Source organism: Sarcophilus harrisii, chromosome 1, assembly GCF_902635505.1.
Source record: "Sarcophilus harrisii chromosome 1, mSarHar1.11, whole genome shotgun sequence".
NCBI classification, from domain to species: domain Eukaryota; kingdom Metazoa; phylum Chordata; class Mammalia; order Dasyuromorphia; family Dasyuridae; genus Sarcophilus; species Sarcophilus harrisii.
In genome coordinates, this window is record NC_045426.1 from 649,872,551 (window position 1) to 649,899,724 (window position 27,174).

At 45.3% G+C, this 27,174-nt stretch overlaps 2 protein-coding genes across 10 annotated transcripts in view; one reads left to right on the forward strand and one right to left on the reverse strand.

The window, feature by feature from the left end:
* The first annotated feature begins 13,264 nt into the window (after positions 1-13,264).
* On the forward strand, positions 13,265-22,790 carry DCAF15 (DDB1 and CUL4 associated factor 15). Of its 2 annotated transcripts, XM_031947693.1 has the most exons (13): positions 13,269-13,791; positions 16,230-16,327; positions 16,487-16,622; positions 16,890-16,996; positions 17,110-17,249; positions 17,666-17,836; positions 18,568-18,993; positions 19,096-19,187; positions 19,285-19,413; positions 19,852-19,937; positions 20,346-20,450; positions 20,528-20,643; positions 21,598-22,790. In XM_031947693.1, the coding sequence occupies exons 1-13, from the start codon at positions 13,438-13,440 to the stop codon at positions 21,651-21,653; spliced, it is 2,016 nt and encodes a 671-aa protein (XP_031803553.1). In that variant the 5' UTR covers positions 13,269-13,437; the 3' UTR covers positions 21,654-22,790. The 2 variants fall into 2 exon arrangements, with proteins under 2 accessions (XP_031803551.1, XP_031803553.1); XM_031947691.1 differs by having other exon boundaries at positions 13,265-13,791; positions 17,669-17,836; positions 20,528-22,790.
* Positions 22,453-27,174, reverse strand: part of RFX1 (regulatory factor X1) — a 34,631-nt gene continuing 29,909 nt past the window's right edge. For 6 of the 8 annotated variants that reach the window (XM_031947689.1, XM_031947686.1, XM_031947688.1 and 3 more), the window contains 6 exons: positions 26,972-27,123; positions 26,787-26,884; positions 25,627-25,776; positions 25,229-25,437; positions 24,995-25,148; positions 22,453-24,636 (listed from right to left, as the gene is read on the reverse strand). In XM_031947689.1, coding sequence (XP_031803549.1) covers positions 24,175-24,636; positions 24,995-25,148; positions 25,229-25,437; positions 25,627-25,776; positions 26,787-26,884; positions 26,972-27,123 — 1,225 coding nt within the window. In that variant the 3' untranslated portion in view covers positions 22,453-24,174. Of the gene's footprint in view, positions 24,637-24,840; positions 24,887-24,994; positions 25,149-25,228; positions 25,438-25,626; positions 25,777-26,786; positions 26,885-26,971; positions 27,124-27,174 lie in introns of all 8 variants that reach the window. The other 2 variants (XM_031947690.1, XM_031947687.1) reach the window with 1 other exon arrangement.

The following is a 27,174-nucleotide window of genomic DNA, read 5'->3' on the forward strand; positions in this document are numbered from 1 at the left end:
ATAAGAGAGGGAGTGTTTCATGAGGGTTCCAATAAGTAGGCCAGTATGGTTGAACCATAGACTGTATGGAAGGGAGTGAAGATGATTGGAAGATTGGAAAGGTAGTCAAGTCAGCAAAGTACTCTTTTACTATATAGATACATGAAACTGTTCTAGGCTCTTTATTTGTTCTCACAATGAAATAGACTGTAGACTAGAATTTTACTATAAGCATTAAGATAAACTTCTATTAAGTTATCTAACTGGAGCAAAAGATATTTGAGCCTTATAATGTAAGCCACTCCTATATGTAATAAAAGGAGAATTTCTTTACTTAGGTATGGGAAGAGCTTTAAATTCCCAGAAGAGAAGTGATATTTGAGTCTGAGAGAAATAGGTAGTCATTGAAATTTATTGAGGAAGGTGATGACATGATGAGATGTGTATCTTAAGAAAATTATTTTGACAGTAGTGTGGAGGATGGATTGAAAAGGAGAGACTTGAAGGATAGAGACTAAGTTCCAATAGTCCAAGTTGAGAAGTATAATTGGTAATCGAACTAGGCTGTGAATAAGAAGATATATGTGTGAGACATGAGTTAGAAATACGATTTGGCAAACAATTTAGATATATGTAGCAAGTGAGAGTGGGAAATAGAAGATGACACTGAAGTTTAAAACCTGGGTGACTGAGAGGATGCTGGTGTCTTCCACAGAAAAATGGAAGTTCAAAAGCGGGGTAGAGTTTGAGGGGAAGATAATGAATTATCTTTTGGGTGTATTGAGTTTCAGATGCCTACAGGAATTTGAGATGTTTAATGGGCAGGTTGTGATTTGGAGCTTGGGCTCAGAAGAGAGTCTAGAGCTGGATATGTAGGTCTAGGAGCCATCTGCATTGAGAGGACCATTGAACCCAAGGTCAGATGAAGCCACTAAGTGAGAGTATGTAGAAAGAGAAAAAATCAGCCTTGAGATAGTTACAGTTAGAGGGCATGAAATAGATGATGGTCAAATAAAATCACTGAGGAAAAGGGGGGCAGACAGAAAAAAGGAGAATTGGGAGAAAACATTCAACAAATATTAAACATCTACTATGTGTCAGCATAGGACAAAAGTGTAGAGAACAAGATAATTTCTATTTACAATGATCTTACACATATGACAAGTACATATAAAAATAGAAAAGCATAAATATAAAGTGAATAAATACAAATACATACAATAGTCAAATTCAAGGTAGTTAGGAAGAGAACCACTAATAGGTGGAAGAGAACCACTAATAGGTAGAAGAGGTCAGGAAAGGCTTCAAATGCAGAAGATGATGCCTGAACTAAATCTTGAAGGAAAAGGGAGACTTTATAAGACAAAAATAAAGAGGCAATACCCTCCAGGCTTAGGGAATGGTTAATGTAGAGGCATAAGGAAGGAAATGTATGACAAGTCTTACTAGTTGGCTAGCTCACAGAGTATGGGATGGGAAGTAATAGAGAGGCCAGTTGGCTGGCTCACAGAATATGGGATGAGAAGTAATAGTTTCCAATAAGATTAGAAAAATATATTGAGACAAGGTTGTATAGGAATTTAAAAATTAAACAAAAGAGATAATATTTTATCCAAGAGGTAATAGGAAGCTACTAGAGTTGGTTGAATAAGCTGAATAGTCATATCTTTGCTTAAGAAAAATTACTTTGGCAGCAGTGATGGACTGGAATGGTGAGCAGAGGCAAGGAGACTAATGGGGAGGATGTTGTAATAACTCAGATTATGAAGGCCTGAACTCAAGAAGTAACCAATCCAGTAAAGAGAAGTCAATTTCAAGAGATGAAGTAAAGATAGAACTGACAAGATTTCACAGATGATTGGATGAGGGAAAGGATGATGATCTAAGATATTGGAAGAATGGTGGTGTCTTCACTCAAAATAGGAAAGTTTGAAAGAGGAAAAGATTTAGGAAGAAATAATGGTTTCAGTTTTAGACATGTTGCATTGGAGATGTCTCTGTGTCATCCATTTTGAAATGTCTAACTAGCAATTGGAGCCCTGGGATTAAAAGTTGGAGAAGAGACTGGGGGCTGTCATCTGCATAGAAATGACAGTTTAATCCATGGGAGCTGATGAGTACCAAGAAAGGGGGTAGGAGAAATTAAGAGGATAGAAGAATTATGTAAGAACTTATGAAAGTTCTATACTGTACTTTATTATTTATCATTTATTCATAGTTTTGTGAAAGAACTTTGGGGAAATCTGCATCTGAGGAAATGGAGTTAATGATGAGTCAGCAAAAGAGAGTAAGAAAAAGGATGATTGAGGATGTAACATGCTAGAGAAGAAAGGAGGGGGATAGGATCAGTTCCACATGTCAAGGGGTTGGCCTTGGCAAGGGAAAAGGTTACCTCTTTGTCAAAGTCTCTGGAAATGGACAAGACAGTAGGGGATTTTGTCTAGGGGCTTGGTGATGAAGGGAAAAGGAAAAGAGGGAACTCATGTAGAAAATCCTCAACTTTTTCAGTAAAGTAAGAATCAAGGTCTTCAGCTGAGAGAGTGAGAGGAGGAAGTATGAAGGGGCTTGACAAGAGAAGAGATCTGAGATAACTTTTATAAAGAGTTAAGGTGGGGAATCAATAAGGGAGGAATAAAAAGAATGCCTTGCAGTGGTTAATGATGAATAACATGAACTTGTAATATACCCAGTCAGTACAACTGTGAGACTTCCTATAGTTGCATTCAGCAACTTGTAAGAATGGAGAAAGAGGATGATGGAAGTAATTCAAGACTGAGGTGTAGCAAATGGAATAGTGATAGGACAAGAGAACAGTAATAATGGTATTGAAATGACTTTTTACTGGGCTGAAGCTAGAGGGAAACAAGTCAAGTCAAAGTTGGGATATTGACTTGAGAAAGCACGAGGAGTGGAGGAAATAGAACTCTACAGGCAAAGGAACAGATTTAGGAAGAAGAGGAGACAATGTCCAAGTGAAAAAGATGACTAATAACTAACACTATTAGTGTTAAATAATGCAGAGAAGTCAAGAAAGAAGAAAATTAAGAAGGGACTAATAGAATTGTCAACAAAGAAATCATTGATAACACTGAAGAGAACAGTTCAATTGATTTGTGAGATTGGGAGTCAGATTGCAAATAGTTTTAAAGAAATTTAAAGGAGACTTGGAGAAAAATAGAAGCAATGGAGAGGAGTGTTATGTGGAAATGGGTTTATTTTTGGTTCAGAATTTAGCTGAGAAAGTAGAGATATAAGACAACAATCATTGGGGACAGTATGATCAAATGAGTTTTTTCCCCCAGGATGAGGCAGATTTGAACATGTTTGTAGGCAATAGGAAAGAAGCCAAATATGGAAAGTCTGAAGATTAGGGTTGAGAGGAGTTGTGTGATTGTAGAGGCAACCTGCTAGAGACAAAAGAAAAGCACGAGATCAAAGTACTATCTGTCAAATGGTCATTCTCAGGGATGGAGAGAAGGAAGGGTACATGGGATACTACGGTGATTGATAGAAAAAAGAGAAAATATCAATATAAACTTATTTTTAAAAAGAAGAGCATGGAATCAAGGGTGCATGTAATGAAACTTGTTATGGTATGGGAAAAGGGCTACTTCATCAGATACTGGAATAAAGAAGGAAATAGTGGAGAATGTTGCTTAGGGGTTTTGAGATAAGAAGGATCAGAGAAGAGGAAGCACACTGAAGATGGCCTTGATGTGAGAAGAGATCTTTGACTTAGAGGATAGGGAAAAGTAGTGCCATGGGAGGCTTGAGGAGAAAAGAGAAAGTTTTAAATAAGTATTGTGATGAATAGGCAGAGAATCAACTAGGGAGGAGTAAGAGAATTGCTTTGTGAAAAGGAAGGCTGAGTTGAGATTAGATAAAACCAAAATTTCAATATTAACAACCATACTAAAAATGCTTCAAATCACTAGTGTAAGTAATTAAACTCAAAACAACTCTAAGGTTTTACCTCACACCAAGCAAATCAGTAAAAGCTTCAAAAGATGGTAATTTCTAATGATTGTGGAAAGACAGATGTACTAATGCATTGTTGGTGGCGTTGTGAATTGATACATAAATTCTGAAAAGCAATATGTAATTAGCAAATAAAATGACTAAAATGTCCATACCCAAGAGGTTCCACTGCTAGGCTTTCCTTAGACTCTAAGGAAACACTTGACAAAAAATGAAGACCCCACAGATATCAGAATATTCAAGCAGCACTTTTTGTGGTAGCAAAAAACTGAAACAAAGTAGATGTCTATCAATTACATGACGGCTAAACAAATTGTGCATATAGTAGAATGTATCATAGTAATATAATCATTCTGCTGTAAGAACTTAAAAACATTATGAATGCAGAGAACCATAGAATTGTATGAACTGATGTAGAGTTAAGTAATTATAGCCAGGAAAACAATGACTTTTTACATTGTTATAATGTTACAATGTAAATAGAAACAACAACAATAGCAAAACCAAATAAAAAGAATGTTATAAAATTATAAAGAAAAGGCTATGGGTACAAGAAAGGCATATAAAACCACCACCACCCCATTCTTATTTGCAGAGGTGGAAATCCATGGCCAGTCAGTCAACAAACATTTATTAGACACTTACTATGTATCAAACACTGCGCTAAACACTGGTTGGTTGTTCTTTGTTCTTGAAGGGGACCAAAATGACATTACTGTGTTAAAGTCAAGTTACAGTGTATCCAACTGTGGCTGATCAGACCAATATGAATTTGAAATGCTCTGCCACAGGTTGAGCACAAATAAGTCCCTATAAATATTTGGGGTGGATTCTGTAACTTTGTGCATCTCACATTGTTTTTTTCATTTTAATAATAATTCTTTTTAATTTTTTTTTACATTTCTTTTGAGCTGCTTTAATTCTGTTTTATTTACAGAGCACAGAATCTTCTTTGATGGAGACTAGTGATCTCATACCAGTGTCTCCCATGTCATGCAATCAATTCTAAAGTTGTTAAGATAGACTTTAAAAGTGTCCTTATATTGCTTTTTCTGAACACCACGTGAGTGCTTGTTCAATGTGAGTTCTCCATAAAATAGTCTTTTTGGCAAGCGTAAGTTTGGCATTTGAACAATGTGGCCAGCCCAGAAGAGTTGTGCTCTTGGCAGTAGTTTAAATGCCTGGTATTTTAGTTCGAGAAATGACCTTAATGTCTGGTATCTTATCCTGCCAGGTGATCATCAGAATCTTCTTAAGACAATTCAAATGGAGGTGATTCAGTTTCCTGGCATGGCACTGGTATACTATCGAGTTTTCATAGGCAATGAGGTCATACAAGGAAAGGCAAATATAGTCTCTGTCCTCAAGGAGTCCACACCTTATGGAAATACAAGGTATATACAATGTAGGTGGGAGATAATTTCAAAGGAAAGGGGGAACAGAAACAGATCTTTGAAGAAGGTGGTATTTGAGGTGAGTCTTAAAGAAAGCCAAGAAGTACAAATGAGGAGGGAGAAAATTCCAGGATGAGGGGATATCTAGCAAAAATCATGGATCATCAGATCACAAAGTATAGGGAGGAGAGTAAAGAATAAACAGCTGTAAAAGTAGGAAAGTGGAAGTTGAAAAAAGGCTTTAAAAGCCAAATAGTGTATTCTATAGTTGTTATTAGATGTGATTGAGAGTCATTGATTTTACTGAATTTGAGGGTGACATGGTCAGACCATGTTCAGATTTCTTGAACAGCTGAGTAGAGATAGAGTGGAGTAAAGAATAAACACATACACATGTGTTATACATATATGTATATATGCACATACATGTACACATGTGTACGATGCAAGCACACACATATATATGGAGTGATGAGGTGTGTGTGTGTATAGATATGTGTATGTATGAAAGTTGTTGCAAAGATAAAAATGACAGACTTTGGCCACAGATATAAGGTGACTGTGAACAACTGAGGATGTGAATCTAGATGGCTGGGAGAATGATGATATCCTTGATAGAAATAGGAGAGTTTGGGAAAAGATGTGGTTTTGGGAGAAAGATAATGACTTCTCCAGGACCATGTAGTTGTAATACAAAACTATAGATCAGATTATACAACATCAGAAGAGAGGTTAGGGCTGACTACATAGATCTGAGAATTATCTACATAGAGATGATAATTGAACTCATTAGGGCAATGAAATCATCAAAGGTATAGAACATTGAATGGATCTTTTTGATGTTGATTGGCTTTGATCAATTTTTTTTCTCTTCTCTTTTTAAAAAAAAAAGAATTTGTAAAGTTTGGTTCTCAGGGAGAAGGATACAAAGGGAAATATAAGCAGTGTAAAAGAAAGATAATTTTTTTAAATCCATAAAATTAAAGTGAACCCAGTCAGCACAGTTGTGTGACTCTTCTAGTTCTGTTTAGTAAAGTATAAGGAGGAATCAGTGGAGGCTAATGATGGAAGCAATGGTAGATATAGGACAAGGGTGTAAAGGGTTTAACGGTAGAAGCCAGTATGTAATTGAATTGATTCAGCAAGAAGTCAAGATAAGGAAGCTAAGAGAATATAAACAAGAACAGGAGTGATGATTTGGGTTATTATGAGGTGGAGAAGGAATTAGAAGTCATGGTGAGAATAAAGGTTTGGTGGTAGGAGAGGTGACACTAGGGAGAGATGGAGTGACAGGAGCTTATGTTCAGAGAAAGGATTTTCAGCATTCTTGATTATTGAAGTGAAACATTTATGGGTGACAGGAAAGATCAGAGATGTGACTATCCTAGTAGGTGATCAGAGCAGAGTAAACCGGGAAGTTAGAGTATTTAAGGGAGCATTAAGATTTAAGGTAGGTGAGAGGGAGATTTGTGAGCATTGAAATATGATGAGTTTCAATTTTCATCATATTTCTCTATCAAACTTTGTATAAGTCAAAGTCATTGTGAATGACTTAGTACAGTGCCTGGCACATTGTAGATATTTCATAAAAGTTGATTCACTAATTGAATGCATTGAGAGAGTAGTGCCATGACCACTTGTAGATATGCTCCTGTCACTCCTACTGGGATAGTCACTTTCTTTCACTGGCCCTCATTTTTCTCATTTGTGAACTAAATGATTTCATAGGTCCCTTCCAGTTCTAGATCTTAGGAAATCTCAGGTGCATTTATATAAATTTATCTCCTTAAAAAAAAAAAAACAAATGAACCCAAAACATCTTCTCCTTCCTGGTCCTCAGTTCAACATCTGCTATGTGGCACAACTCTAAAAATGAGCTACACCTACATTTTCATTTGGAGTAAAACTCAAGTGGAAAAAAATAACTTGAAGGTGATATGGAGTTTCTTAAAATGCAATTTATTCACTTCATAACTAGAGCTGGAAATAATCTATATATCACAGAAACAGGACTACCTTTTACGTTCTCCAGGGATGATAAGTGATCAAGGTACCTTATGGTGTCTCAGATAAAAGGGTTGGGCTTAGAGTCAGAAAGATCCGAGTACAAATCCAGCCTCAGATACTTACTAGTGGTATGATTTTGGGCAAGTTACTTAACCTCAATTTACTTTGTCTCAATTTCCTCAACTGTAAATGAATATAGTAATAGCACCTACTTTCTAGGATTGTTGTAGGGATGAAATGAAATGTGCTGGTACAATGCCTGTCACATAGGAGATGCTATATAAATATTAGTTATTATATTTCTATCTATACTGTGGAAATCTAGGTTATCTCTCTGAGCTTCTTTAATTCTCCATGTAGTCCAACTACCTTGGAGAAAGAGATTTTCCTCTTCTCCAGGCTATCAACTGTATTATCCACAAACTCTAGTCTTATCTGATCTTGTCTGCCACCTCCTCTCTTGGTGTATTAGCCCAATCTGTGAAGGTTTTCTGGAGGCAGCCTTAGTCTCGGTTGAAATAAATAATTACTCCAAAATCGCAGCCAGCTGATAAAAATGCAAACGTTTATTTCTCCTTCCAAATTAGCCCGGTTAGTTCAGAGACCTTTCTCTCTGCTTGAGCTCTTGCAGCTTTGTCCTTGGCTTCTGCCTCTGCTTTCTTCAGCCTCCAGCCAGCACCAAGGTAGAAGATACGATGAATCTCTCTTGCCTCGAAGATAGGGTTTGTAGGCTTTCTTCCAGAGTGCTCTGTCTCCGACCCCAGTCGATGTTCACAAGTAAACTCTCCAAGAAACTCCCTCAAGTAACTAACTCAAGTCAGTCCCCAAGCTCCAAGAGCTCCCTCTCTATATGTGATCTCCCAAAGGTTAACTTTGCCTTCTGGAGGGAGAGGGATTCTGGGTTATCTCCCAGAGTGCTCTCTGGCCCTAAGGGAGGTATGAATTCGGTTATCACATTTCTAAACCCTGATTCTCCCAAATGTGTGAACTCCATTGAGTACTTAGATACTTATGAGCTCTCTAAAGGTGTGAACACAAGCATTGTTTCTATCAGTTCCACTTAATACCTTGTTTCAAGTTCTGGCCCAAAATATCTCTTTCTAAGATCAAATCAATCACACTGAACCATGCCAAACCAGATAACTATTGTCTATCAACTCCAATGTCTTAACACTTTGTAAAGATTCCAACACCAATTTATCCATAACACTAAACTTCTACTTCCTCATCATGATTTACTGAAATTTTTTCATTCTTCAAAGATCAATTTAGGGGTTACCTAGAAGGAGCTAGGTGGTACAGTGGATAAAGCTCTGGGGTTGAATATCAGGACCATCTGAGTTAAATTCCACGGATTAAGGAGAGATCCTCTCTTGATCAAATCCTGTGCAGTCATGATAGACAACTCCCAATTAAGCTTGTAAAAGGCATTAGATTGATTAATTGACTAATAATAATATAGGAAAGGGAAATGACAAATGTTGGAGGTGATGTGGGAGATATTAGACATTAATGCATTGTTGGTGGAGTTGTGAGTTGATTCAACCACTCTGTAGAGCAGTTTGGAACTATGCCTAAAGGGCTGTGAAATCCTTTTATCTAACAATACCACTACTAGGTCTGTATCCCAAAAGAGATTTTAAAAAACACAAAAATGAAAGGGTCTATATGAACAAAAATATTTAAAGCAAGTTTTTTCTGGGAGCAAAGAAGTGGAAATTGTGGAAATGCCTATCATTTGGGGAATGGCTACATAAACTGTTATATGATTATGATGGAATACTGTTGTGCTATAAATAGCAAGTTTTTTCTGGGGCAAAGAATTGGAAATTGAGAGGATGCCCATCAACCGAGCAATGGCTGAATAAACTGTGTTTGTGATTATGATGGAATACCGTTGTGCTATAAGAAATGATGAACAAGATGCTCTAAAAAGAATCTGGAAAGATCTCTATGAGCTGATGTAAAGTGAAATGTACTATGTATAAAGTAACAGCAATATTAGAAGATGAGCAACTATAAATGACTTAGCTATTCTCAGCAACACAATGATCCAAAACAATTCTGAAGGACTTATAATAAAAAATGTTATCCACCTGCAGAGAAATAACTATGGTGTGTGAATACAGATTGATGCTTACTTTATTTTTTCTTGAGGTTTTCATTGGTCTAAGTTTTCTTTCACAACATGATTATTATTGAAATGTTTTGCATGATTATACATGCATAACCTATATTGTTTGTCTTCTCAATGAGAGAAGATGGGGGGAGAAAGGGAGACAATCTGAACTCAAAGTTTTAAAAATGCATGTTAAAAATTGTTTTTACATGTAACTGGAGAAAAATCAAACATTAAATAAAGTTTTAAAAAATGCCTTTTCCTCAACTCTACAACCTTCTGGAGCATATCTCTCCTCCCTTTCATCACCAGATTTCTAGGAATTATTTATACTCACTGCTTCATTTTTCTCCCACCCAGTCAATCAATCCTTAACCCCATCACTGAACTGAAGTTTCACTCTCAGATCAACAGTGATTTCCTAATCTATCAATAACTTTTCTCAGTCTTCATTCTTTTTGACTTTTTTTTAATTTATACTATTTGACATTGGTGGCCATCCTCTCTCTTGAATATTTTTCTCCTCTCTTGACTTGTTATACTGACTTCTTCTAGTCCTATATTCTACCTCTTAGATTGCTTTTCTGTCTCTTTTACTAGCTCTGATTCTTTCTCCTATCCTGTGTCCCCTAGACTCTTCTAGAATTCCTCATCTTTCCTGGGAGTTCTCTCATCTTCTCTTCTAGAATGCCTCTCTTCTGCATATTCTTTTCATTGCCTGTAGTTTCAATTATCATTTCAATGTACATGGCATCTAAGTCTATTTCTTTAGCTGCTAAATTCCCCACGTGTATAACCTAGTGAACATTTTTACCTAGATATACTGCTCAACACTTCAAAATCAAAATATCATAAACTGAATTCATCATTTCCCCCCTAGAAAGAGGTTGAAATCCTGTTTCTTGACATTTATTGACTGTAATTTTGGGCAACAGTCTCTTAAACTTTTCGTTTCTTTATCTCTAAAATGGTTCTAATAAAATTCATAATTCCTTCTATTCTACAGTGTTGTTCTAATAATCAAATGAGAAAATATTTGTGCAATAACTCTGAATACTGAATACTCTGAAAATTGCAAGTGCCTATTGTTTTCCCACTTTTTTCATTAGGCATCTAAGGTAGAAGAAATTGTTTCTACCGGGGTCGCTTACCATGTGGATTGGGTTAATTTTCCTAAGATTCTGTTACAGATAGGTTAAGCTAGTTTTTTTGTAAAAGGCATTTAAACTGTCTTGGAAACTGTGTTGGCACAGAGAAATAAAGTTTGGGCTGTTAATATAGCTTCCTGAATAGAAAATGTAGGACACTAGGAGTCATGGCCTCCTTCCTGAAAATCCTTCCAATAGATTGGCAAACCAGTAACAATCACCATCACTGGGAAATCACGTGTAATTAACTCAAAGCTTTGTTCTTGATGAATATTCTTCCTTTGTTGTAATTGTCTTTCCCTCTTAAAGTAAGTAAAACTTCTACAATTCCAATCTCAGACCTAAGTTACCAGCCTGGCCTAGTAAGCCCTGGCCTATTATAGCACCAAAGAGATGAAAATTCAACATTACAATACTTAACAACCAGGGTCTTAACTATCTCAAACCATAGCAAAACTTAGATTGTTTTTTCCCACAAACTCTTTTTTAAAATTAATTTTTAAGAAATGAATAAAAAATTCATTTTTACCTTCTCCTTCTCCTCTGCCAATAGAGAAAAAAAAAGACAAAGAAAATTATTGCAACGAACACACATATTCAAGCCAAAAAATTCCTATATTAGTTGTGTTTAAAAACTCTTAAGTTTCAATCTGTGCCCTGAACCCATCATCGCTCTGCAAGAAGGTGGGTTACATGCTTCATCATGGGTTCTCTAGAATCATTGATTAGTCATTGCATTGGTCAGAGTTCTTAAGTTGTTCAAAATTGTTTTTCTTTCAATGTTGTTACTATTTAATCCTCCTGGTTCTTCAGTTTACTGGTTTACTTCAATCCCATAGCAACACTCTTAAAAAGAACACTTTTGAGACACTTTTTCAGTCTTCTTATGGAATTTCTTTGACTACTAGGTATCTGTGGGTCAGAGCCAATAGCATGAGTTTCCACTTTGGTCCTGACTGATTGGTAGGGATATCAGAAGTTCACATTAGAGATTTGTGAGAAGAGATGGCATATGATACCTATACTCTATATTCTAGAATATTTACTTGAGGCAAATTGTTGACCAAGATTTGAGAACATTCAAAGTGAGGTAGTATTTTCTTGGCTTACTAGCCAACAGCATTTTTGTCAATGAGACTATTTATTCCTTTCTCTCTGATGCTTTGAAAGTGGGATATGAGTGAGTGCTTTCCTAAGAGCTATGTACATATGTGAAAAACAGTTGTAGAAAACAGGCTGAGACTTAATGGCGGTTGGAAGAATTGAAGATTTAGACCTTAGTAATTTTCAAGGCATACTTTTCACTCAATCTAGTCTAAAGGTGGATTGATTAGTTGGCTGAGAGAACTTTAGCCTATCATTGGAACACTGGAGTGACTTGTCTATCAGGAACCTGATACTCTTAAGTAAATTTTGTGAAGATCATCCAGAGGAGGAAGGTACCTCAAGGCTCTGAAGTTCCAGAGCTGTGAATTGCCATGGCTATGTTCTCTACATGTGTATTAACCTCGTTACTATTGTACTATAAAACTGGTTCTTTCTCTTGTCCCTCCTCCTCCCAATAGATTCTCGGTGTCTTTGTATGAAAGTGCACTTCATGATGTTTGGGAGAAATATTTTATTACTATCATTCTTGCCCTTTGAATAAATACTTCACCTAAAGAACCGAATTTATTGACTTGACTGATTGTTAAGAGGAAATACACTAGTAGGGGCCCCAAAATGCTAGCGTTTAAGGAATTCTGGGGACAACCCACAGGGTTACCTCCTAAAACCAAGAAAATAGTAGCAGAAACCTTCTGGTAATCGATCGTTCAATTTGATGAATATTTACTTAGTGATTACTGCATGTTATATCTATATACAAAACCCAAAGTAAACAATTTTTGCTCTCAGGGAAACTACAACCTTTGAGTTCCTTCCTTATTCTCCTGCCTCCCCACCGCATCCAATCAGTTGCTAGGTCCTCCTAGGCTTATTATTACACTATCTCACACTTTTGCCTCTTCCCTTCCCTAAATGTCTCATTGCCTCTCTCCTGGACTATCGCCTCCTAATCCTGAGTTCAGTTTCTCCTAAGACCAGTCTTTGCTGCACAAGCCGCCAGACCCATCTTCTTAATGTCAGGTCCCTCTGCTTCTCGGGAACCTCACTGTCCATAGGAAACAATGCAGACGGAAGATATTTGCAATCCTCCCCTGCAGATCTGCACGCGCCCCACCTTCTTTATTTACCTGACGGCCCCTCTGGACTGGCCCACTCACTCTACCACTTTCGGTGGCTTCAAGTTTTCCCATGTCTTTCTTTTGAGACTGAATTAGCCTAATCTGGAAGCTCTCCCCGTTCTTCAAGATCCAGCTCAGTACACTGGAAGCCTTCCCTGATGGTTAGATGGTAGATGGGGAACAACTCTCCCTGCTCTGAACTTCATGATGCTGTTATCCAGACTTTTTCGTTTTCCACTGAAGGCAACCTCTCATCTCTCCCTCTCCAGTCCATAGTAGGTACTCAGGGGAGGGGGAAAAAATGAATGAAAGGCTCTAGGTGGTTGCTAGGGCAACAAGACTTAAGTGTAGTCTGTCAGGCACTATCCACAGACACCTCAAAGAAGTGGCACTAGGCCCCTTCTGGACCACAGAAAGCCCTGGGTGCCAGGGCCTCTTATGGTCTCTATGGAAACCTAGTGGCCTCACGGGGGCGTGTCGATAATGAGATTGACAAGGCCCACTGTCCACAGACCAAGCGTTATCTGCTAGCGATCTGAACATATCTTGCGTATAGATTGGTTAATATCAAGGAGAAGGCGGAGTCAATGGAACTGGCAGCGCATGCGGCCTACCGAAATGCGACTGCGGCGCCAGGTTTACCAATCATCATTCGAGATGACTTTGATGGACAAGTCGAGCGGGAAGAAGCTCCGAGGTCCGACTCCCCTCCAACCGGCTCGCCGCATCCCTCGGATAGGGCCAATGAAGAGGCGGAGGGGGTGGGGCGACGGGGCCGGTTGCTCCGGAAGTGGAGGGAGGGGGTGAAAATGGCGCCCAGCTCGAAATCGGAGCGGAACAGCGGGGCCGGGAGCGGCGGCGGAGGCGGCGGAGGCCTTGGAGGGAAGCGAGCCGGAGGGCGGCGGCGGGAACATGTCCTCAAGCAGCTGGAGCGTGTCAGGGTGAGAGCCCGGCCGGGGCCGGGAGGATCGGGCGGGGGAGGGGGCGCCCGAGGGGAAAACCGGAGAGGGGAGGGCGTCGGGGGGGAGGGGCACCGGGGGGGGTGTGCATTCTGGAGGGAAGGGCCTAGAGGGGAGGGCGCTGGGGGAGGGCGAGGAAAAGGAAGGGATCGTGGGGAGAAGGGGAGTGGGGGGCTGGGGCCCTGGAGGAGGAGGCCTTCTGGGGGTCGGTGAGGTGGGTCGGGAGGGCGAGAGCATCGCAAGCGGAGGAGAAGGTGATGGAGGAGAGCGCCTTAGAGAGGAGCAAGGCCTAGGCTGATGGGAGGAGTGACAGAGGAGGGTGTGATGGAGACCGGGTGCCGAGGAACGGGGGTGCGGGGCACAGGCAGTCACGGGAGTGGGCTCCCCGGGGTGGCCGAAGACGGCGGAGGCCGCTTTTTAGCGAGAGCGCTGGAGGAGAGAAGCGGTGGGGAAGAGCATGTTGCAGAGCAGAAGCCCCGGGTGCGAGAGGCCAGCGTGCCTGGGCGTAGGAAGGGGGACGCAGAGCAAGACTCGTATACTTGATGGCTGGGGCTGGAGAGGTGGGCCGGGTTCTGGCAGGAGGATCTGGTCAAGATCGATGGCAGTGGAGTGGGGGGCACGGGTAGTATAGGAAGGCGCAGATGAAAATCTCAGGTCCCATATGCAGGAATCTTGTCTCCCCCCTGACTTGAGCTTCCCGGAGATGGAGAACTTGTCTCATTCATTTTTATCTGTTTTAATGTAGCCTGCCCTACATCGGCTCTTATTCACACATGATGCTCTCCCACATTCACATTGTCTCTGTCCCCTCGGTACCCGAGGAGAGGCAAAAACCTAGGAAACTTGGCAATTCTGGGAGCAGGCGCGGGCTCCAAGCGCTGCATTCCCGGACACTTGTGAAATCTCACTGTGAGCCCAGCTCCCAGCCTAGGTTTAGAGTGGAAGGGACTTTAAAGATGATTTAAACCAAGGAGAAAACTGAGGCATGGTTGTTCAGGCATTTTTTTTTTTTTAAAAGTCGTGTCTTGACTCTTCAAGACCCCCTTGGGGTCTTGGCAAAGATACTGGGATGGTTTGCCATTTCTTTCTCCAACTCATTTGACAGATGGAGAAACTGAGGCAAACAGGGTGCCCAGGGTCACACAACTTATTTGAACTCAGAAGGATGAGTCTACTGCTCATCATATGTGATGAGCATATATGTGTATGCTCATACATATATGTACCTATACACATACATACCTATCTATAGATATGTATATATCTTCGGATAATGGAATTTTTCATGCAGTATTTATTGAAAGATAGGAAAACAATAAATGGTATTGAACATTGCGTTTGAGAAGTGGGGATGTGGTATTGCTGTTTTTGTCATTGACTTGGATTAAAGGGTAGGGGGCATGCTCATCAGTATTATCAGTGTTCTGAAGTTTGGGGGGAATAGTCGACACAAATGAAATGATCCCAAAAAAGTTTCCAGGAGGCTAGAATAGTGGACCTAATACAATTTCGATGAAATTTATTAGGGACAAATGCAAGTCTTTCATGTTAGTTCAAATGATCAACTTCATTAGGCCAATATTGAAGGAGATATGGCTGATCAATAGCTTATTTGAAAGATTGTTTGGGGGATCTGATGACTGTAAGATCCATATGAGTCAGTGATGTGAAATGACAGCCCAGAAAGCTAATTCTGGAGACCTTGGCATTTGAGAATAACATACAAGGGGGTGCTTAGGCCAAAAAAGACACTATAGAAAAGAATTGGATAGTGAAATATTTGAAGTTGATGTCATGTGGAAGAAAGCATAGGTTGGTTCCATATGGTCCCAAAGGGCAGAAGTAAGATCAGTGGGTAGGAGTTAGAGAGAGGCAGACTTAGGTTTAATGTAAGAAAACATTTCTTCACAAAGAGAGCTTTCCCAAATGGAAATGGGCTGTCTTAGTAGAAAGTAGCTTCCCCTTTCCTGAGGATCTTTAAGAAACAGCTCAATGACCTCTTGTCAGGGATGTTGTCGAGAGCTTTCCACTTCAGATTTAAGTTGGACTAAGTGACTGATTTCTGAGCTTCATGTCTGTCTTCAGATAGTGGAAATGAGGATCTTCCTTAGAAAGAGAAACACCAAAGGAGCAGGATATGGATAAATAGGAATGACAGGAGCAAAGGCATAGGAAGGAGGAAAGGCTAATTGATGTTCAAGGTTGCAGGTGAGTTAGACTCAAGACGATTGAACTACTTTTCTTATAAGAAGAGAGAGAAGAAAATTGGGAAATGGGGTAACAGTGAAGGGAATCAGAGGGAGTTCATTGAAGGAAAGAGGAGAGTATAAATTTAGGAGCAGGGCAACCTTGGATGGACTCTGCCTCTGGAGTGGAGAGAAGCAGTTTGTTGCCTGACCTACCCCTCTTTCCGTCCCCAGATTAGTGGGCAGCTCTCCCCTCGGCTCTTCCGCAAATTACCACCTCGTGTCTGCGTATCTTTAAAGAGCATTGTGGATGAGGACTTCCTTTGTGCAGGGTGAGGTTGGGACAGGCTGTGGATGTGTGCTAAGTCGGGATAGCGTGGGACGGGTGGGATGGGGGAAATGAGTATCAGAATTGGGGAGGGGGGGAGGGGTAGAGGGAGGAAGAGAATGGCTAGTGCGTCGTCAGGTACCAGAATACTCCCCCTCCACAGGCACATCTTCCTGGGGTTTTCCAAATGTGGCCGCTACGTCCTCTCCTATACAAGCAACAGTGGCGATGATGACTTCTCCTTCTATATCTATCACCTCTATTGGTGGGAATTCAACGTCCACAGCAAGTTGAAGCTGGTAGGAAGGCGGGGCTGGAGCAACCCCTCCGTGGGCCTCCTCGCCACTTGTTCGACCCTTCCTCTTCCCTGGGCAGGGGGCAGTCCCACCAAACTCTCACTCTGTATTGGGCTAAGAAGGAAGAAGCCTGGGTTTGAGTCTGTGGTCTCCTCCCCCTCCTTGGGACTTGGTTTCCTTTTCTGTGAGATGAGAGGGTTGGATGAGGTGATCGCAAAGGGCCTTGTATTACTAATGCTATTCCTGGTTCCTGTGCAATCCTGCCCACAGGTGAGACAGGTGAGGCTCTTCCAAGATGAGGAAATTTACAGTGACCTGTATCTAACTGTATGCGAGTGGCCCAGTGACTCTTCCAAAGTCATCGTCTTTGGCTTCAAGTGAGGGCCTATGGGGTAGAGAACATGAAAGGGTGGGGGTTGACACTGGGGAGAAAGGGGGAAGGGGGGGTTGGGATTGATTTAGGCTCAGCCCCTCCCCCCTGCCCCCTTAGTACCCGGTCAGCCAATGGGATTCTAATGAACATGATGATGATGAGTGATGAGAACCACCGGGACATCTACATTAGCACTGTGGCTATGCCACCCAGAGACCGCTGCCCTAGCTGCCGAGATGCCAGCCTTGCCCATCCTGGTGAGTGGATCTGTGGAGGTGGGCTTGGTTCCTGCACATGACCCTGGCTGGGGACAGGGACGGGCAGTACTGCATGTTACATGTGTTCTCACTTAGTAGGAAGGGTTCTCACTGTTAGGGTATTTGTGCCCCAATGGTGCAGTATAGGCATGGAAGCGTCCCCGGCACGCGCTGTGAGCGTGTTTATGTTTTGTGCTTGTTGTATGTGTAGGGGAGTCACGGGCTGCCTGTGCATTGGCCGATGCTTGTTGCACGGGGGCTTCATTTTGTGTTGGGATGGGCATGTCTTGGAGTGGGCATGTTACAGGTCTGTTCAGGTGTGTTTTGTTTATGTGTGCGACATGGAGTGTGTGTGGAAGTGTGCCACTGGCGGGCACCATGGGCATTTGTTATAGCTCTGTGTGTATGTGTTTCAGGAGACCCTAGTGCCCATTGCCTGAGACACGGGTTCATGCTGCATACGAAGTACCAGGTGGTCTATCCCTTCCCCACCTTCCAGCCAGCCTTCCAGCTCAAAAAGGACCAGGTGGTATTGCTCAACACCAGTTACTCCTTGGTGGCCTGTGCAGTCTCTGTCTGCTCAGCAGGTAGGCTTGTGACCCCAAGTCCAGACTTTAGTCCGACTTCCTGGCCCTCCCTCAGCTACTTGTAGAGCTGAAAGACACCTTTGAAGGGGCACTGGGGTCAGGCCTGCTGGTTTATAATGAAGAGTGGGAAGGACTTTGGAAATCAGGGAGTCCAACCTTCTTGTTTTTACAAATAGGGAAACTGAGGCTCTGAAAGGTTGTGACTTATCCAAGGTGCAATCACAAGGAAGTAGCTTGATTTCTGATCCATTATCTCTTTACAATGATAATTCCTAGATACCAACTCCATCCTCTAGTGGGTGGAAAATATTTTTCCCTTCCTGATAGACCTAGCTTTGTTTCCCCTACCTCCTGACTAAGAGAAAGGATAAAATATATGAGGGACTTGTCTTCAATGTATATGTTTCTTGACTACCTATGGAGCATTGATTCATAATTTCTAAAGTACCTTCTGGATGTAAATCTTATCTAATCCCCTACGGGGGGAGAATTCTAGAGAGGGGAAAGAGACCAATCTGCCCCTCGTGAGAGTCATAGATTAGAGAGACAGGAGCCTTACCTCTCATGTACTGAAGGCTGTCTTGGTCTCTTGTCTGCCTTCTACATTTACAGAGAGAAATGGCTTGCCCCAAGTTCTAAACCAAAGTGCTCTGATTTGCCTTTATAAGTTCTGAGCACTCACTTTCCTTCCCCTCAACCTGCTTGCTTCTCCTTGGATCCCCTGATTGTAGGTGACAGCAGTTTCTGCCAAATCCTCTATGACCGAACCACCCATCCGCCAGCCCCACCTGACCCTCCTGGGCCCCCGAGCCGAGAGGATCCCCCAGCGTCCCGAGGACCCTGCCCAGAGGCCACCCCTGCTCGCCCTCCAGAGCCTTCACCAGCTGTTGCCAAAGCCAAGGAATTTGTGGCTGACATTTTCCGGAGAGCCAAGGAAGCAAAGGGCGGCGCTGTGGAGGAGGCCCGACAACCCCCCTGTCTGGGGGCCTCAGGCAGCCGATGTCGACTGCCCTGTGAGGCTCCATCCCAGGACAGGGAGTCAGGACCCCGCGACAGTCCTCCTGACACAGTACCCCCGGTTGCAGAGCCGGGTTATGTCAACTACACCAAGCTCCATTATGTGCTGGAGCCAGGGGACTGGGCTGAACCGGAGGATGGTGAGAAAAGGGGGTGCAGGTGAGGAGAGGGCAGAGCAGGGCTCTCTCCAGACCTCAAAGGCTCACCCCTATCTTCCTGTGCCCGTCTTCCACCGTCTCTAGGGTTTGAGGATGATAAAATCTCCCTTCCATTTGTGGTGACCGACCTCCGGGGCAGGAATCTACGGCCTATGAGAGAGCGGGCAGTTTTCCAGGTATGCAGCAGGGCTCGGGGACAGAGGAAGGCCAGTCTGGGCCAAAGAGGGGCCGAGCATCTGTGTATGTACATCTCTGGCCCTTTGTCCATTAAAGGGCCAGTACCTGACAGTGGAGCAGCTCACGCTGGACTTTGAGTATGTCATTAATGAAGTCATCCGGAATGACGCCACTTGGAGCCACCAGTTCTGCTCCTTCAGTGACTATGACATCGTTATTTTGGAGGTGTGTGCTCTCTGGGGTCGAGAGTGGGCCCAGGAGACAGGAATGGCATGAAAGGCCTTCTCCCTTAAGACCATCCTGTGTCTACTTTGTATGGGTCTTGTAAATGCACATGTTCCTAACAGAATGTAAGCTCTTTGAGGGTAGAGAGTGTTACATTGTTGTCTAGTACAACAATTTCCACAGATTAGATGGCCAAGGCAAATCTTGGCTTTGATACTTTTCCAGTTGTATGATTAGGAACATCATTTACTCTCTGAGTCTGTTTCCTCATCTCTAAAATGGGACTCCTATTTGCTCACAGCTGAGGTTGTGCATGAAGTATTTTGAAAATCTTAAATTGCCATGGAAATGTAAACTGTGATTATTGGGTTGTAGCCTGTGATGTTCCAGTGCTCTGGGGCCTCTCCTCATTGTCCTCCCCTGCTCTCTCCCTTACAGGTCTGTCCTGAAACCAACCAGGTCCTCATCAACATTGGCCTGCTGCTCCTGGCCTTCCCTTCCCCCAATGAGGAAGCCCAGCTCCGGTGAGGGAGAGGGAAGGCAAATGCTGGGCCCTGTATTCCCCAGGCCTGCCGTGACCAAGTGCAGAAGAGTGACCCTGCCCCCTTTGCCTTTCCTGTGGGCCTCTTAGCTCTCCACTTGACAACTGTGATTATTTAGCTGACAGAACCATAGATTTGGAAGTCACAAACCCTTGGGGTTCAGGTCTCTTCTCTGCCGTTTGGGAGCTGGGTGATCCTGGGTGTAGTGCCTCCCTTCTCAAGGCTGCAGTTTCCCCATCTCTAAACAAAGGCGCTTGAATGAGGGAAATGCTAAGTTCCTCAAAGCTCAAAGCCTATGATCTTCTCATTTCCACTCTTTACTCCACCCCTTCCCCAGCAGTCCAGGCCACTTTCCTCGGGCCTCAGTTTACCCTCTGTCCTGCCCTCTAGACCAAAGACCTATCACACCAGCTTGAAGGTAGCCTGGGACCTGAATACAGGCATCTTCGTGACGGTCAGCGTGGGTGATCTCACTGAAGTCAAAGGGCAGACCAGGTGAGGCCGGGGGCGGTTCAGGAGGAGGGGGTCTGAACCGCACCCAGTCCTGGCTGAGCTGCTTTTCTTCCTTCCAGCGGCAGCGTCTGGAGCTCCTATCGCAAGAGCTGTGTGGACATGGTGATGAAGTGGCTCGTGCCTGAGAACAGTGGCCGCTATGTCAACAGGATGACCAATGAGGCGCTGCACAAAGGTGGGGCTCAGGCCGTCTCAACGACCCAGCGTTCTCTTCCTCTGCTTGCTTGGCCTGTCGGTCTTCTTATCTGGCTTTGACTTCTGAGGGCGCAGAGGCCCCCACCTAAAAAACCTGCCCCTCCCCTCATATAAAGGCCCTGTTCATTCAAGTATCAATCATTGATCTGTAACTGCAACACTAGGACTGTGCCTGGGACTTGTCGTCCCAACTCCAGATAGGATGGAACTAGAGAAGGCCCCAAAGCTAACGGCAGCCCAGATAGAAGGGAGCTGACGGAGGAGGAGGAAGGAGGGATGGGCAGAGAGGGAGAGCTCCTGAGGACAGACTAAAGAGAACTCTGGTCCTGAAAGGGAAGACTGGGTGGGGGAGGGGGGAGAGAGATTGTGAAGGGTAAGGGTGGAGTGACCTTGGCTCAGTTTGGTCACTAGATCCCAAAATTTATTAACAGAGTAAGGAGCCTTTCTGTTTTTATATTATGAGATGATTTTAGGACAAAGGGCTGCCCTACTCTTGTGATAGGAATTAACTTTATGGGGACTTGGGACCTCCCAGAGGTGTCTGTCAGTGACACAGAGATGGGTTCCTAAAGGTTTGGCTCCATTTAGTGTGTATCATATCCTTTATCCTAGAAGTAGCACTGGATTTAAATGCTGGCTCTTTTGTTTACTGTCTGACCTCGAGCATGTCATTTAACCTCTGGGCCTCAGTAGAATGGCCCCTCCAACTCTTTAAAATCCTGTGATGAATTTTCCTGTGTGATTTTGGCCCAGTGTCTTCTCTCTGTGCTTTAGTTTCCTCTGTCAAGTAAGGGGGTTGGATTGGATGTTCTGAGGGCCATTCCAGCTTAACTCCTTTGAGCCTATGAACAAGAGGCAGAAAGGGTGCCCAAAAGAAGTTGGGATGTACTTGTCTTGTGTGTGTGTGTATGTGTGTGTGTCCCACCCCCTCCAGGCTGCTCCCTGAAGGTCCTGGCTGACAACGAGCGGTACACATGGATTGTGCTGTGAGGAGCCCGGGGGCTATGGCACCCACTGCTCTGGACACTGACTCGATACTACCTCCTCGTTTTGGGTTGGATTTTGTTGTTACTCGGGGGCTTTTATTTCTCCCATCCTGTCCCCTAGTATTAGGTGGGGAGGTGGGGATTGGGGGGAGGGAAGGCTTGGCTCTGGAAGGCCTTCCCCCCTCCCCCCCTTGGAAAGTGGGGTAGGCTGGAGGGAGTCCCCCCCTTCCTTCCCCCCCCACGAGCCCTGGAGCCCAGATTCCTTTTATTTATGCCTATTTAAGTGGGGGCAGGGAGGAACCCCTGGGGATTAAGTGGCCAGGGCTACCTAGGCTGCCGAGTTCCTTGGCAAAGAGAGCCCTGTCAGCCCTGGGCACAGGGAAGGGGGCCAAGAGAAGCTTCAAGAGACTCAGCTTCTCCCCACCCCCTCCTCCCTTCCAGGCCGGGGCCTTTGGTTTCATGTATATTCTAAAAGTTTTCTTGGCTGCCAGTTCTGTGAGGAGGTCGAGCTAGCTGACCCCTCTCCCTGCCCCCTCCTCCCCATTCATGTAATAAATGTTTTAATTTCTGAGCTTGTGTGAACTCCCTTCAGGATCATATTGTCCCCCACCCCCAACACCCTCCTGCAATCAAGTTTGTGAGACAGTTGGCTCTGCATCTCACCTTTACCCTAAAGTTGGGGATATTGTTTCTGTTGGACACAAACTGAATAGTCAGGAACCCAGAGCCCTGACCTGCACCAAAGCAGAGGAAGCTTCAGGACAAGCTGTGGAACAGATACTAGGCCTGGGGGAGTCAGCTGGTAGCCAAATAACACAGCAGAATTTATTGTGTTTTAAGAAAGACTACAAAAGGTAGAAAACAGCTCGGGCTCTCTAGACTACCACACGCTTTGACACTTTCACCACCACGGGGAAGAAGGCCTGGATGCCCAGGCCCAAGGTGGCACCAGCCACCAGCAGAGTGGGGGGGCCAGTCCCCTCAGCTGCTGCACTTGGAGCACACAAAATAGTGATTTTTTTTTTTTTTTTATACAATAAGGTCAGGTATTTTTTTGTTTTGTTTTGCCATAAACATCTATCTCACATGTTGAAAACACTGAAAAAATTGGAACGAATAAGGCCATGATGGTTGGAAAAACCCCAACAGCTACCGACTGAGTGGATATCGCTCACAAATCGCACAATATGTTATGTGGTTTAGAGAGAGGGTTAGATCATTACATTACAAAAGCACAGATCTCTGGAAAACTAGAATAGCTAAGAAGATTCCATGACAAACCAGCATCTTAGAGGGCAGCTGTTGGGGGGGAGGGGGGAAGGGGAAGAAAGTATGTGGGGATGATCTTTTATGAGTGAGGGCTACCCAGGCCCCCTGCCTGCCTACCTGCTCCAGGGGAGGCTGGCCACACTTGGGAGGAGGCACCTTGGCCTTATCTCCCTGAGCTGGGTTAGGCTGGCAGCTCTCAGGGCAGTGTCAGTCTAGCACTGGTCTTTGGAAGCTGGGAGGGAATAAGGAAGCCTCTCCTGCTCATTCCCTCCCATCAGCTGTGTCTTCCCCTGCCCTTGGGGGGGTGGGGTGGGGAGAGGATCCTGCCACAGCTCCAGGCCTGGGTTGGATGGGTCAGAGGAAGGGTACTGAGGTGGAGATACAGCCTATGAAGGAGAGGGCCTGTCCCGAGGCTTGATGGGAGGCCTGCACTGCTCCCTCTGCAGAGGGTGCGGGATGGGGTGTCAGGGAAGAAGATTGATGGGCAGGGCCCTGACCCACAAGCCCTTACCTAAAGCAGTGCCCGGAACTGCTTTAATTGCACTTAAACCAAGAAGGGAAGCAAGGAGGATGGGAGGAGGGAGGATTCTGGGTGGTGGCAAGGGACCTCTGCACTTGAGCAAGTGGTCTCGAAAAGAGCAACGACTCCTCCCCCCACCCATACAACCTGTGTCCAAGGTGGCAGCTCAGCATCCCCTAAGCCCCAGGCAGCCTGGAGGGGGGGTGGGGGGCAAGCCACTGTGCAAAGCCAGAGCTTGGAATCAGTTGGGGGGGGGGGGGAAGGGTGAGGAGGAGGAGGAGAGGGTGAGGGAAACCCGGGAACCACCATGCCCATTGTAGGGAGCCATCTGACTCCCTACTGGGCACACAGCCCCTTGGGTGAGGCTTGGCACAGTTCTGGGCCCGTGCAGGTGACCAGGGGAAGAGAAGATACTCCACTCTCCCTCTGGTTCCGGGCCATGCCCACTGCCCCAGGGAGCCCGTCGCCAGCCAGGACGCTCAGTTTGTTCCTTAAGGCACGTCTTTGTCTTTTGTGTCAGTGTTTGCAGTATTGAGGAGCCAGCTCCCCTGCCCCCCTCCCCCCTAAGAAAAATCCTTCCAGTGCAGCCAAGTGGTTCTTGCCCTGGGATTGTGCTGCCACCCACCCCCATACCCCGCAGGGGCAAACAAAGGCCACAGGAAGGGGTGGGTTTGCAGGTGTGAGGGGGTGCAGGGCCAATGCCTTCCCTGCTTTGAGGAGCTCTCCTGCTTCCCCCTCAGTAGCTGGGAGTGCATCCTGCCCCATGACAGGGCCAGAGCAGAAACACACCAAATCCCTCGGGCTGCAGGGAAGTCTGGAGTCTGGCTGGGACTTTGGTGTCTTTGGGGGGAAGGAGAGGAGGGGGGAGGGCAGAAGGCTGGTGAGGCTGAGCTTCTCCTTTGCCGGAAGCCTGGGCTCGTGGGACTCCCACAGCTCCGAGGTGGGTTTGGGGTAGGTGGCCCCTGAAATAGCCCTTGCCCTGCCCTCTGAGGACCAGAGTCCTGGGGAGCCCCAGCATACAGCCAGGGCTTTTAGCTCGAGGGCAGGGCCTGCACGAAGATGCCCCGTCCATCCGTCCTTGCCAGCTTGGCAGGGGGCTCCAAGGTCTCTGAGCTGAGGGCAGTTGACTCACTGGAGTTGAGAGAGATCTCTTGGGGCAGTTCATCTTCACTCTCCTCCTCTTCTTCTTCTTCCTCATCTGGATTCATGGAGGGATCTGGGTTCAGGGCTTGCTCTAGGCAGGAATTCCTCCCCACTCCCACTCCTTGCCAATAGGGCTGGGATGCTCGGTCCCCTTACCCACCCTGCCCCCACATCTGGTGCCCAAATGAGGTGGGGACCCAGATATCCAAAGGTCCTCACCAGCCCCAGGAGGAGCTGAGGTGGGAGAAGCCCTTCCTACCTTTGTCAGGATCCAGGGGGTTCAGGGAACTGGCCAGGTTGGCAAACTGTACAGGGGAGAGTGGGCCCAGGGGAGCAGTTAGGGTGGGTGGGCTGCTTCCTCTTTTCCCTCCTCCCTTCCTCCCAATCTTCCCCAATCTACCTATTGTACCCACCTCGCCCATGACAGCGATGGGTGTCTCTCCCTTGGCCTGGGCCACCCGGTGCTCAATTAGGTAGTACATGTACTCGTCATACAAGAGGCGGATCAGGTGGAATGAACCAAAGCTGGCTGCGCTGCGCAGGGTCAGGTCCCGGATGACCATGGAGCTAGAAGAAGAGAAGGTAGACCTGGGGTTGGTGGGCTGAGCTAGGCTGCCCCCAACCCCCATTCATCAGATACCACCCACCTGTAGAAAGACCACTTGAGAAGGAAGAGTTTGGCAGCCTTGGGGAAGCTGGCACTGCCCTGGTAGGGCTTGAGCACCTGGCTCACCACGCCGTCCAGCCAACCTGCCCACTGCTCCAGTGAGTTCTGCTGCTGAAGAGTCACCTTGAAGTCCTGTTCCAGCCGCTGCACGACACGGTCCTCGCAGCGGCATACCCATGAGGCCTGCTCCTGGGGACACAGAGTCAGAGAGGTGTGGCTTGGGAGGAAGCTCTGAGCCCACACCCACCAGGGGCTCCCTCCGACACCACATCATGCCATCCCCAGAAACCCTGGAATCGGAGGCAGGAGGTCAGGACAAGGCTGCCCAGGACCCTCCCCTCCCAGAGAGCCCCAGCTCTCCTTAGGCACCGCTGGTACCTGTACATTAGCAAAGTCAACGCGGTTGAGGTCGCTGAGCATCTGGTTGATTTGGGCCGTGTTCTGAAGTACAGCCCGGGCCGCCTGGGCCAAGTGATTGAGGGACGTGTAGCGCCGAAGTGTTTGGGCAAAAGCGCTGGCTGCAGCCACCTGTGGGCAGAGCCCTTTCATGCCCTTGTTTCCATGATCCCCCTCCCCACCTGCAGCCAGTCTCTACAACAGCCCAATAGTAGAGCTGCAGAGGACGTTCAGTACCATATAGATCAGCCTTCTTTTAGAGGTGAGAACTGTGGACCAGAGTGAGGTGGTGATTTCAGGGGGCATAGGATTTAGTGCTAAATTATCTGGAGGCATTGAAACTGACTGGTGAAACCCACTCATTTTATAACACAGTAAACTAAAGCCTGGCAAGGGGATGGCACAGTGGATAGAGTGCTGGGTCTGGAAAATCAGGAAAACTGGTCTAGCTGACCTCAAATCTTGGCTTCAGCCACTTGGTAACTGTGAGCCCTGGCAAGTCACTTAACTCTTTTTGCCTCAGTTTCCTCATCTGTAAAATGAGTTGGAGAAGGAAATGACCAATTACTCCAGTCAAGAAAACCCCAAATGGGGTCACAGAGAGCCGGATGTAACCGAACAACAAAAACTGAAGCTCACCGAAGGAAAGAGGGATCACAGAGTTACTGGGATATAGCAAGTGTGGGTCTGGATCCAAGTCTCTGGTTCCATACAAATCTCAATGGACTATATTCCTCTTCCCCTTTCCTGCGTCTTAGACCACTGCAATAACCTGACTAGCTACCCCCTCTCATTTTTCCTGCATGGCTGCTAATAACTTCTCTATAGCCCAGTTCTGACAAGGCTAAGCTTCCCATTCTTTCTAGGATGAAGTCTTAATTTCCTGAGCCTGGAGTTTGTAGCTCTCTATAGTTGGAAGAACACTAGTCTGGGAATCAGAGGACCTGAGTTCAAAATGCAATTCTATTTGCTATCTGAGTGACCTTTGCTGAAGACTCAGTTCTCTCTTTAAAATAAAGGGGTTGGATTAGATGATCTCCAACACAGCCTCTAATTCTAAATACTACCTTAACTGCACAAGGGCTTTGGTGTTTGGGGACAGGAATGAACTAATGTTGGTTGGGAAGCTCCTTCCCCCTCACCTTCACCCGAACCATTTCTTCAGGGATGTTCATCATGGCATTGGTGAGCCAGCTCTCTAGGCTCTTGGCAAAATTCCGGATTGCTTGTGTCAAGGCACCTGGGGAGGACAAGAGGCAGGGTTGGAGGACAGGGCAGAACGCTCACCCCCGCCTCGGCTGGCTGCCCCCAGCCACCCCCTACTCACTGGGGATGGGCCGCAGCACATCAGGGATAAGAATCTCTACCAGGCCCTGGTATAGCAAGTTGTCACAGTCCTTGGTCCACTTGAGCACAGGCTCATACTTGGAGAGGAGCACCAGGCTGCTCTTGGGCAGCCGCTTCTCTGCTTCATCGTGGCTGTATGGAGACACACACATGGGGACACAGAATCAGGGACAGATACGGAGG

What these genes read in the sequence shown, in the direction of transcription:
- DCAF15 (XM_031947691.1), top strand. Translation starts at nt 13,438, where the DNA reads ATGGAACTGGCAGCGCATGCGGCCTACCGAAATGCGACTGCGGCGCCA. An exon ending in AGCAGCTGGAGCGTGTCAGG is followed by an intron (nt 13,792 to 16,229) that starts GTGAGAGCCCGG and finishes TTCCGTCCCCAG; the next exon opens with ATTAGTGGGCAGCTCTCCCC. An exon ending in GAAGTCAAAGGGCAGACCAG is followed by an intron (nt 20,451 to 20,527) that starts GTGAGGCCGGGG and finishes TCTTCCTTCCAG; the next exon opens with CGGCAGCGTCTGGAGCTCCT.